The sequence below is a fragment of the Megalopta genalis genome, chromosome 9 (assembly GCF_051020955.1).
Source record: "Megalopta genalis isolate 19385.01 chromosome 9, iyMegGena1_principal, whole genome shotgun sequence".
NCBI lineage: Eukaryota > Metazoa > Arthropoda > Insecta > Hymenoptera > Halictidae > Megalopta > Megalopta genalis.
Window position 1 is genome coordinate 19,457,185 of NC_135021.1, and position 11,918 is coordinate 19,469,102.

The 11,918-nt window shown below is 39.2% G+C and overlaps 1 protein-coding gene across 1 annotated transcript; it reads left to right on the forward strand.

Annotated features, from left to right (window-relative positions):
* Positions 1-6,730: 6,730 nt before the first annotated feature.
* Positions 6,731-11,057, forward strand: LOC117224690 (vitellin-degrading protease). Its single transcript, XM_033477794.2, has 6 exons — positions 6,731-6,888; positions 7,511-7,599; positions 7,729-7,870; positions 8,384-8,497; positions 8,808-8,960; positions 10,444-11,057. Exons 1-6 carry the CDS (start codon positions 6,787-6,789, stop codon positions 10,588-10,590), a joined length of 747 nt encoding a protein of 248 aa, XP_033333685.2. The 5' UTR covers positions 6,731-6,786; the 3' UTR covers positions 10,591-11,057.
* Positions 11,058-11,918: the final 861 nt, after the last annotated feature.

The following is an 11,918-nucleotide window of genomic DNA, read 5'->3' on the forward strand; positions in this document are numbered from 1 at the left end:
AGGGTCTTAAGAATGGATTCAGAATTGTCCGACTTGATTGGAGATTCATGAATTCTTTATTTATTCCAATAAATTATTCGCATAAATATATATAATATAATAATATATAATATTATATATAATATTATAATATATTATAATATAATATTTAATATAATATATAATTATATAATATTATATATAATAAATAATATCTAATATAATAATTCGAATAACGATTGTAAAATTATTCAAATAATAATAATTCAAGTAATTCTTGTTTGTTTCGATAGCGTCAAATCAAATGTGCGTAATACTATTACAAGAAAAATGTGGTTTGATTTTTCGTTCTAGATCGAAGGAAAAACTGCTAGATTCGATGTAACGTAACGAAAGAAATCATTTCATATCTTGAAGTGTTAAAGAATAAAGGTGTCGAGCGACGATAGATTTCATCGAGATCTTATATTACAACAAAATTCCCAAATATCACCTCTCGTTCGAACGCATCACACAGGAGTCTCCTCCTTTAATTTGTGGTATTTTATACAAAATTTGAATTACCACGATGGTCTCTTTGGTACGAACACTTTTGTGGGCCACTTATTGTACACTTGTCGCTTCACTGGGCCGCTACGTGTACGTGGAGCAGGAAACAGAGAAAGTATCAGAAAATCTTAATAATTCAACTCCATTGTTTGTAACTTATTAAAGTTTTCGATGAAATAAACGTCTATACCGTATCTGTCTTGTGCAACGAGGGAGTGTGCAATATTTTTATTTCGCATAAAAATCCGCAGTCCACTCGTTATTGTCGACTGTATTGGTATGAAATACTCGATACGGCAACAGCTTCCAGACGATCGAGTTGCACAAAAAGTTCAAGGAACCCTGCGCTCGATATGACTCGCGAGCGTTCGCAGACGACAACGTTTCCGTTAATCGGATACACCTGTAACAGAGATTGCATTAGCACCGCCAGAAGGTCTTGCAGAAAGTTCTACGTTGCACACGCGCGTAGCTCGCCTATCCACAAAGGAAGCGTTCCAGCGTTTCGAACACGTAAAAACGTGTGTACAATTTCCGGGCAACGCGACGAATTTTAATGAATCAGAATTTTGGAAACTCTTCCGTAGCCACGTGCAGAGTGTGTATATCTGTTAAGTCCTTTGTACAGGCGAGTCACAGTGGAAACTAAGTGTTGGCAGTTTGGAATTCTGAAGAGATTACATCGAATTAAGGGAGGAAGTTCCGTTAAGAGGAACGCATCCGGCCGGCTTTCCGGAGGAGCCACCGCCCTTTCAAAACTGTTATTACGTAAAAACGCTTCGAGCGGTATTACTCAATTTACATACAAAATGATTGTGCATCCCGCGCGGAATGTTTTCAAACTGCGAAATAGATACCTGTGTTTTCTTATTTAACGAAACGCGAGTCGGTGGATATCCGCGTACAGTAAATTCTCCCTAGAAGGCCCGAAGCCCGGAATTGGAAATGGTAATCGGCGGACACTCGGACTCGATTCTTCGAGCCTCGTGACTCGTTTTTATAGTTGCTCTCTCTCTCTCTCTCTCTCTCTCTCTCTCTATATATATATATATATATATATATATATATATATATTATATATATATTTTCTTTCATATCTCTCTGTTTATATATATATATATATATATATATATATATATATATATAGAGAGAGAGAGAGAGAGAGATAAATAACTTACCATGAAAATGGTTTCCGGGTTCGTTTTGTTTGCAGCATTTGTCGTCCTCAGTTACGTTTAATTTATTAACTTTCCATCCGAAATTAGTACGTCCCGCATGGAGCATGGATCCGTGCACGTGATAATGATGTTCATCGTCCACAGAATAGTAAATACGTGAATATTTGTAGTCATTTATTGCGTGATCAAGTAAATACGTTTTGTTCGCACAAGCTACACGTATACCATAATTTGCATCGAAGCTATTGCAGAATTCAGAAACACATAATTTTTATTTCATTTTATGGTCCCTAGGTGCCAATTACAAGCACAGAGAAGCACGCTCCTCGACAAAAAGATAGCATGTACGCTTTATTAATAGGTTCTCGGTGATACATCCAGAATTTTCTAAGCGTGACGAACAGTATATAACCATTACCATTTAGTGGTACAATATTTACTGACAATAATTACAGTTGATTGTGAGCATGGTTCGCAGGCGATTAAGTCAGATTTCAAATCGAAGGGATGGGTGTAGGTCAAGTGTCGCGCCAGACTCTCCTACAGCGGAGTGGGCGCATAATGGATGTTCGGGAGTCCCGACGCGTCACTTACCCTACCCCCACTCCTTCGATCTAGCCTAATTGCCCAGCTCTCGAAGTCTAACCTAATTGCCCGCAAACCATGACTGTGGTTATTATATAAATAAAATGTATATATACGTCCGAACTATATGAGAGACCAAAGATAAATATGATTGTAACTCAAATTGTACCTCATTGAAATGCCCGTCGATCATCCTCTAGGCCAGCTCCATAAAACACTGAGACATAAAATTCGCGATGCTCATAAGTTGCATCCAAGGCTATTCCCGGCCGGTAAATAATTCACCGTGCCGGCGCGGGCAACACTGGGCGGCGAATTCACGATAAAAACGCTGCCGAAAGAGTGCGCGTGGAATTATTCCCGAACCGGGGGCCTTCGGCGCAGTTAATCAAGAGCCGTGGTGCCATCGTTCACGCGATACACAACCACGGCTTTGCGGACTTTAACCTTTTAGGCATGACGCGCCACTATAGTGGCTTGCTCTAGTAGCTCACTCGCTCATCGTTCGAACCAAATAATCGTCTTCGTATGCATTGTTTCACGCTTCTTTTGTCTTCGCATCGATTTACAACAGTCTACAGAGTGTCCCAAAAATGTCTCGCAATCCGGAAATGGCGGGTTCCTCGGATCGTTTGAAGCAACTTCTTCCTTTACAAAAATATTCTCCGAAGCACCGTTAACGAGTTATTAACGAAAAACGGTGACCAATAAGAATCGAGTACGGCTGACGCGAGGCGGCTCAGCCAACCAGCGCGCGAAGCCCAGTTCCGCTCGTTGGCTCGATCGCCTCGCGCCAGCCGAGCTCGCCTCTCATTGGTCACTGTTTTTCGTTAATAACTCGTTAACGGTGCCTCGGAGAACATTTTTGTAAAGGAAAAAGTTACTTCGAATGGCCCGAGGAATCCGCCGCTTTCGGATTGCGAGACATTATTGGGACACCCTGTATATACAGTATCAGAGTCTGTACAGTACACATCAGACGCTGCCGTCCAGAGAAATAGCCTCGCGCAGAATTCAGCCGTATCTAAAAGGTTAAATGGTAATTTTCAGCGGGTTACACATTATGGGATTATATCCGACTCGCTTTCGTCTCCTCCTGTCCCGCTGTCGTTCTAGCCGCGGCACTAACCGCGGCCGTGCTTTTAATGCCGCCTTATTTTCAGGGCATTCAGTCGAGTACACCGTAAATAATAAAGGCTGGTTGTTTTGCGAGCAGCATGCATCACATTTATAATACACTTGAGATAGGTATGTGGCCCTCGTATATCCGGCCGTGTGCTATCATATAATTTTAACGGCGCGGCGTGGCCTTTTACGTTTACGAGGGTCGTTTGGCATAGCATTAATTCCCGCGTAGGCTGCCACGATCTGAAACACGTGTCCGTTCGGACGCGAGCGGCGGCGCGCCGCGCGCTGGCTGCCATTTTGGTAGCCGCACACAGTGATCAAACTGGATTTCATAGCCGGACAAAACCGAGAAATTGATAGGGATGAGGTGGCATGAAAGAGACAATTCTGTTTCTGTTGAAAATATGATTTGTGGTATTTCGGCCACTATGGGAAATTATATGATCGTGATCGGCTAATGTGTAAGATTGTTGTCCGCAAAAGTGTTCGTACACCTTTTAAAACGCAACTATTTTAAAACTGACCTAAATGACCCGAATTTTTTCTAGATAATAGAGGGACTAGTCTACTAGACAATTTTTCAGCACGCATTTAAGCTACCGAGATCTACAAAAGGCATTTTTTTAATTCATAGGCTCAGATAAAAAGGTTAAAAATAGCAAATTTAAAAGGTGTACGAACACTTTTGTGACTATATGTCTAATTAGTTCTAATAACGGCGGTTCTATTGTTCTTACAAACGGGTTGTTAAATTGACCGACTTATTCGGTCCACTGTGTGCCGCATCCCTCTAACCGTACAATCGATAGCGCGTCAAAAGGAGTTACGCATCGATGAGGTACACGCGTTCAACAAATCGTCAGCGGATTATCTTTCTATCTCTTCGCGCTGCCCTCCCCCCGCCGCCACCCCACCGTTCTGTTGGCTTTGTCACACGCGACAGAATTTGCGAGTATGCGCACGCGTGAGAGCAACTGCGAGAGAAAAAAAAATACGCTCTGCTGGCCGTAAATGGCACACCGTTCGTCGGCGTTTCAATTGTTTCATTGTCGGCACGGTTTCATTTATCGCGGGGGTGATCGAAATTGCGGTCAGCAGCGCCGGTAAAAATTATATGTATAGAGATCGTGTGTTTGCGGACGATGTCGCTTCCGTTCGAAACCGCGCGTCCTGCCGATCCGTGTTCAAATATTATTTTTATGTTGCCCGTTTTCCTCGCTCGTCTGATCGCCAAACAGCCTCGCTGCGGCGAACCGGAGATCGCGGGGTTTGCGGTGACATGGAGCGTCGCAGGAAATATCGACTAGCAGGAAGACATTTCGAAAGCGGAGACAGTTTTCCAACTTAACGTCTATCTCGTGTGTCCAATTGACGCTAAAAAAATCAATATGATAAGACACGAACAATTTATTTTTACCAAATATTTATACAGAATAAAAAACTTCTTTAAATAGTGTTCTCATCACATTTTTCACATAGAATGTCACGCCTTTTTTACACTTAGCGCAGCAATTATTTTAAACTTACTTATCGCAGTACAATTGTTTTAAAACGTATAGCAAAGCGACTACTGTATTCATTCCATTATCCACTGTTGTTCATCGTTCAAGTGCTCGCTCACTTATTATTGCTCTCATTCGTTCAGACTTCTTCTTAGGTATTTTTTCAACGAAAAATAAATGACACGTCTTGTCTTGCTTGTGAAATTCATGCGTGTCAAATTGGCACACAAAACCCTTTTGGTAACAAATATTCTCACATGTTTTCGTTATATGTTTATTCATTGAGAATATAATATTAATATTAATATTTATATCTATAATAAAATAATAATATAATAATATATATATATAATAATAATATATAATATATAATATAATACAGAGCGTTCCAAAATTATGATACTTCTGGGAAATGAAGGATTCGTGAGGTTATTTGAAGTAACTTTTTTCTTAGCGAAAATGCAATTCGCGGCTGTGTGTACGGGCTATTAACAAAAAACAACTGACCAATGGGAAGCCAGTTCAGCTGTCGCAAGGCGGCCAAGTGAACGAGCGGATGAAGCACAGTTCCGCTAATTGGCTCTTAGTTCCGCCTCTCGCGGATTATGACATATATTTATGATTTCATCAGAAGTTTATTATAAGTTTGTGATCTCAGCGTAGATATCGTTGTAAAAGTTCATGCATTTTTCCAGCGGTCAAAAGATCACTCACGATAGGTAACACTAGATAACGTAAGATTACCTGAATAAAAGTGAAAGAATAAGAGAGATAGATATTTAACAAATAAACAGATATATGTTATAGAAAATGTTGCGCAATAAGTTAAGTAAAAGCAAAAGCATTGAAATTAAAATGTTTGCTCAAAGTTTAAAAAGCGATCATTTGATAGGTTTAGTGTTAAATAGGTATTCGATACAAAGACGAAATTAGGATTATATTAGGTATAGATTGGATGTAAAATAGATTTGGATTAGATAATCAAACAGAACGCATTCATATCGATGCGGATATAGCGTTTGCACAGTTTTCCACAGCATTTTATATTTTTTCAAGATCGTCGCGGTCCGACGACGGAAGTTGAAAGTTCACAAAACAACTTACAAAAGTTCTTTAACTTAAGTTTGACAAAAGTTACTTACAAAAGTTTACAATAAATACATAGTTCACATAATATTACAATTTACATAAATTACGGTTAAATATAAAAAAGTTAAATATACAAAAGTTAAATACACACACACACACACACACACACACACACACACAGAGAGAGAGAGAGAGAGAGAGAGAGAGAGAGAGAGAGAGAGAGAGAGAGAGAGAGAGAGTTAAATTACAAAGTTGTGAAACTGTGTGTGCTCAAGTGAACCGCAAAGACAACGAGTCATTTGTTTCCATCGCATCGCGTGATTAAGACGTTTCCGCGAAGCCGATATCCGCATCTAACGTTCAATCATGGATTTCCTTTTTTTTATCCGCTTTTCCAATAATGGTCCCCGCCATCCACTTCCGTTTCACCTCAGGTTTCTACGGTCTTGAAACCGAACGCAAGTTCGCGCTTAACTCCATTCCGAGGACCAGTGGGAAGGGACGGTGAAGCGGAAGGGAAATTTTATTTCGCCGAATCCGACGTAGACACGTTGCGAACCGTCGAGAAGTTTTTTTCACGCGTGAATCCATCCCGGGAGAGAGAATAGTGGAGGAGGGCAGCGAGACCGGAAAGTTGATCGATTACTTTTATCGAAATCAACGTAATTTAATGCCGATAGCAAATCTCTGGCCTTATCAGTTTATCGACGGCCTTAGACAACCGTGATTTTAAAGGAAACGCAGTCAGTCGGTCGCTGATCCATCTTACAAGAAACATGTGGATAGTACTTCTTCTTGTCACGTTTGCAGCCGCGAATCCTCTCACGCCGAAAATAATTGGCGGGACTTCAACGACGATCGAGAAGTATCCGTATCAGGTGAATTATTAGTATATATAGTATATAGTAATAGGCGAACTCCCTCCATCACGTTGAAAACTAAAATCCTGTTGTATTAGGTTCTCAACGATTCTATAACATATATAGCTGTACATAAGTACCCCATTTTGTAATTTCAAATTAACAAATTAAAACACAGTTAAGTTCATGTGCATTTAGTAATGAGATCATTTTGTATTAGCATAGTGCTTTCTCACGTGTATTGTAACAAGCCGAATTGAAAAACTGCTCGATAGAATAATTTTCCGTAAATCTAATCACATGTTCTACAATTTCGTGAAACCCAGGCATGGACGAGTCACGGCCCATGGGTCAAGTTTGGCCCGTTTTTGACATTGTTTTTTCTCTGCTCCACGTGGGGCTGTCGCGGCCGAAATGAGAAATATCAAATTCTACAGTACCTAAAACGGAAAACGCGTGAATTTTCACCTGAAAAACGTGTGAGAATTGAAATATGATAATGTCAAAAGCAAGATATAATACTTAAGATTGGAGAATTACGTGTACGATTTCCGAAAGCATAGCAGCGTAGTCTGCGACAATTAACATAGACGGTAATTATGTTGTGACAATAAACGAAATAATCGTTTCCGTGATACAGGTGTCTGTCCACTTTAATGGGAAGTTTATATGCGGAGGTTCCATAATCAGCTCGGACTGGGTGCTAACGGCGGCGCATTGTGTCTATGGGTTTGTGTTGATTGAGTTATGGAACGGCGCGAGACCAAGTAGATAATTTATTAATTACCGGGACGCGAAATTGCTAGTTCGTAAACTGCATCGTACGGTGATCCGCGGTTAATTGCGATTACCTTGCAGACGTGCACCCTCGGCTTTCCGAATTCGCGCCAAGAGTACCTACAATAACCAAGCTGGCACCGAGATCACCGGCATACGGAAGATCATTCCTCACGAACTGTACGATGACGACACATTCGAGTACGACGTTGCTCTCATAAAGGTATGTCCGTCCGCACGCATAAACGTTTCAACGAAGTAATTTCTCTCCGCGTATTATCCTAAAATTCGAATCACGACGATGTCTTCCTGTTATTTTGCTTGATTACGTTAAACGATTTGATTGTCGGTCAGTGTCTGAGCAGAGAAGTGGTAGAAGAAGATAAGATAATGCCATTTCCTTATTGCGTTGACTATTTTTCCTTTTCATTCCGATACACTCTCGATAATCTATCATTCAGAAAATATAATAATTACTCGTAAAACTAAACAAACCGAAGGGGAAACACCAAGGTAGATTCTAATATTTTACATATTTTACATATTTTACATATTATAATTTCAGCCGGTTTGACGACATTAGGATTGATCAACTTTTTCTGTTCGGCATTCCAAGATTATCTTTCGTTAAAACGTGCAATAGATTCTAAGAAAAAGTGACACGAATGTTGGCTTCTCGAGTTGATCGAAGCAGTGTCGAAGCAATTTGATATTTATAAGAATGCAACCATTGCAGCTGCCAACACCGATAGTGCTGGACGGTACAGCAAAAGCAATCGCGTTGGCGTCTTCGAACAGCGCGGTGCAGACAGGAAGTGCCGCCGTGGTGACAGGATGGGGCTACACGACGGTAAGTTTTTCGTCTGGGTCTGTCTCTATGTAGATCGTTTTGACAGCTGTTGCATAGGTAAACTCTGTTTGACGGTGGCACGGTGCTTCGGTCAACGGTAACGTTCCCCGGGACTGATTACCCACTGCGAACTCGCGTAAACATTAAGGTTTGTTTGTCGATCGGTCAACAATGTTCGATCGTAACGGCAAACATTTCTCGCATCGGGCACTTCCTACGCTCTCGCGTTTGCACTGCCTCGGCCTGCCAGGCTGCGAGTCGGTTAGGATGCCGTTCGAAATCGGCTGGTATAATATGCAATCACTTGCAGGTTGGTGGCTCTGCAGCGAGTAACTTGCAAACCCTGACGGCTCCTGTCGTTGATCAAGACACTTGCAGGAAGATCTTCGCTCCTCAGCACAAGGAAGTGACGAAGGCTATGCTGTGCGCCGGTAGTTTGAACGGCGGCAAAGGCAGTTGTCAGGTAAAGATTCCTCAACGTATCTCTATTTGAACCCGTCATAGCGTTGTGCAAACTTACTTGTCTGTTTCATACGTTTAGCAACTATATCGAAAATCTAACTAATAACCATTTAGGTACGGCTGAATTCTGCGCGAGGCTATTTCTCTGGACGGCAGAGTCTGATATGTACTGTACACAGTCTGATACTGTATATTCTGTCTGTATATACACAGGGTGTTCCAAAAATGTCTCGCAATCCGAAAGCGGCGGGTTCCTCGGGCCATTCGAAGCAACTTTTTCCTTTACAAAAATTTTCTCCGAGACACCGTTAACGAGTTATTAACGAAAAACAGTGACCAATGAGAGGCGAGCTCGGCTGGCGCGAGGCGATCGAGCCAACGAGCGGAACTGGGCTTCGCGCGCTGGTTGGCTGGGCCGCCTCGCGTCAGCCGTACTCGATTCTTATTGGTCACAGTTTTTCGTTAATAACTCGTTAACGGTGCCTCGGAGAACATTTTTGTAAAGGAAGAAGTTGCTTCAAACGATCCGAGGAACCCGCCATTTCCGGATTGCGAGACATTTTTGGGAAATCGATGCGAAGACAAAAGAAGTGTGAAACAATGCATATGAAGACGATTATTTGGTTCGAACGATGAGCAAGTGAGCTACTAGAGCAAGCCACTATAGTGGCGCGTCGTCCAGAGAGATGACATCCGCGAAGAGGTGCCTTCAAAACTATTTAAAAAAAAAATTAACAAATAAAATCATAAATGATCTAAAACGTACTCAGTCATATTTTTGTTAAAAAGTATCGCCATTCGAATGTTAATCTTGACTGACAAGCTGACCGATACATCAGATAATATTAATAATGTCAAATCTCCTTCAATCTCATTAATCGTTATTCTTATACATAGTGCTTCAGAAGCACGTGTCTACTGATTGAAACTCCCTGGAACCTCAAAAACACTCTAGTGGACTCTCGTTATTCCTGCAATATTTCGATAAAAACTTCGTGGAGAGTCTATCATAATTTAAAAGATAGTATCAAACGTATAAACAATATGTACTTGGTTCGTTCGATACCAGCAAAAAATTAAATACGGTCTGTAAGTTATCAGATCCTTATCTTCCGAACAAGGTATTATCAGATGATATCCAATTAGGTAATGTCCCAAAATCGAGCCGCTTCAGTTGATTAAGATTATGTAAAGAGTATCGCGATAGTATTACCGACAAAGTAATATTTTCGACCGTATTATCTGCGAACGATAATATATATTATATATAAATATTATAATAATATATAATATATTAATATTATATATTAATATTATTATATTATTTATTTATATATATTTTATCTTCGAAGATCTCAGAGCAACTAAAGCTACTGATTGTTTTCGTTGTATTTTATATTTCACGATTTTTCTTCTTTTGCGAAACTTCGATAGAGAATCTTCCTTCTTGATGCAGCCAACGTTATTTATACGGGTTGTTACAGGGAGACTCGGGCGGGCCTCTGGTACTCAACGGCGTTCAAATTGGCGTTGTATCCTGGGGCGCTATCGAATGCGCGAGACAAGGATATCCTGGAGTATACACGCGAGTGTCCGAGGTACGATCTTGGATAGACGCAAAGCAGAAATGAGAAAAATGAACATCTTTCTCTGCATACCCGGGGCGAAGATTAATTTTTCCTCGTTGCTGTTGCAAGCATGCTTTATCCAATAGGAACAAAATGCTGACAAAAAAGATAGTTCCATTATTTTTTCACGCGGATGCCTTTCAGAGCTTCGCGTTAAAAATTTGTACTTTGTTTTTCTTTTACATATTAAAGGATGAAAAAGATCCTGAATAAAGTTCATTAAAAATGTATCCGCAGAAAGCATGTTTAATGTTTCACGCGTTCGCGGATCACTCAGCGATTGCAACAGCGATTTATTTAATAAAATAAAAATTATGAAGTCAATTTATTTGACATTAATTTATACAAGTGACATGAATACGTTTAGTCAGAATTTTTAGCGAGTTTATTATGCGATTAAAGAAATCTAATAATTTCTCATGAATGTATTTTTTGCAATCTCAATAAATTAAAAAATTTGATATCAGCAACTTTGACGAGTCCCCTAATTCAAGTGTTAATTACTTTTTCAATCGATTCGCGCAATTGCTCGAAAAGTTTGTCCTCAAATTTTAAAGAAAACCCACAGTTGGGCAACATTTTATTCGGATAAGACAGATAAAGACTAACGCGTATAAAATTTCATTCGACACCAACGAATAAATATCCGATCGAATACAAATTTATTTACACAAAAATTTACCTGAATTTTTTTTTATTCGAAACAGTATTCATTCGAATAAGATTTTATTCAAATATGAATTCATTCGAACGAGAATTTATTCATACAAGAATTTATACGAAAATAATCGATTTGAATAAAATTGTTACGGTATGAAATGTTTTTTCATAGTTCATCGATTCATTTCGTCCATATTTCTTTTTCAAATGTTGCATCGAGAAGTTTGTTACTTTTCAATACACTGATACGTAACTAAAATTACGTAAAAACAAAAGCAGCCAACAATTATTTTTCATTATTATTCGAATAATTGTATCATCTCTAATCGAATTACTTATTCGAATGAAGAATCATACAAATAGTTTATATTCGACTAAATAGATAGAATAATTTATAACGAACAATGAATAATCGTTATTCGTACGAAATATTCCACTGAAAAGAATTAATTCGGATAAATGTTGATTCGAAACAATTTGAATAATGCCCGACTGATCGAACCTCGGCGTTCTTCGAATCTGAGAAATTATAATGTGACGATTTTAATAATATAATAATATAATAATAATAATAAAAAAATAAAAATAAAATAATAATATAAATATAATAAAAATAAAAATAATATAATAAATGATAATAATAACAATAATAATAATAATAATATAATAAT

What these genes read in the sequence shown, in the direction of transcription:
- LOC117224690 (XM_033477794.2), top strand. Translation starts at nt 6,787, where the DNA reads ATGTGGATAGTACTTCTTCTTGTCACGTTTGCAGCCGCGAATCCTCTC. An exon ending in GCGGCGCATTGTGTCTATGG is followed by an intron (nt 7,600 to 7,728) that starts GTTTGTGTTGAT and finishes ATTACCTTGCAG; the next exon opens with ACGTGCACCCTCGGCTTTCC. An exon ending in GCGGCAAAGGCAGTTGTCAG is followed by an intron (nt 8,961 to 10,443) that starts GTAAAGATTCCT and finishes GGGTTGTTACAG; the next exon opens with GGAGACTCGGGCGGGCCTCT.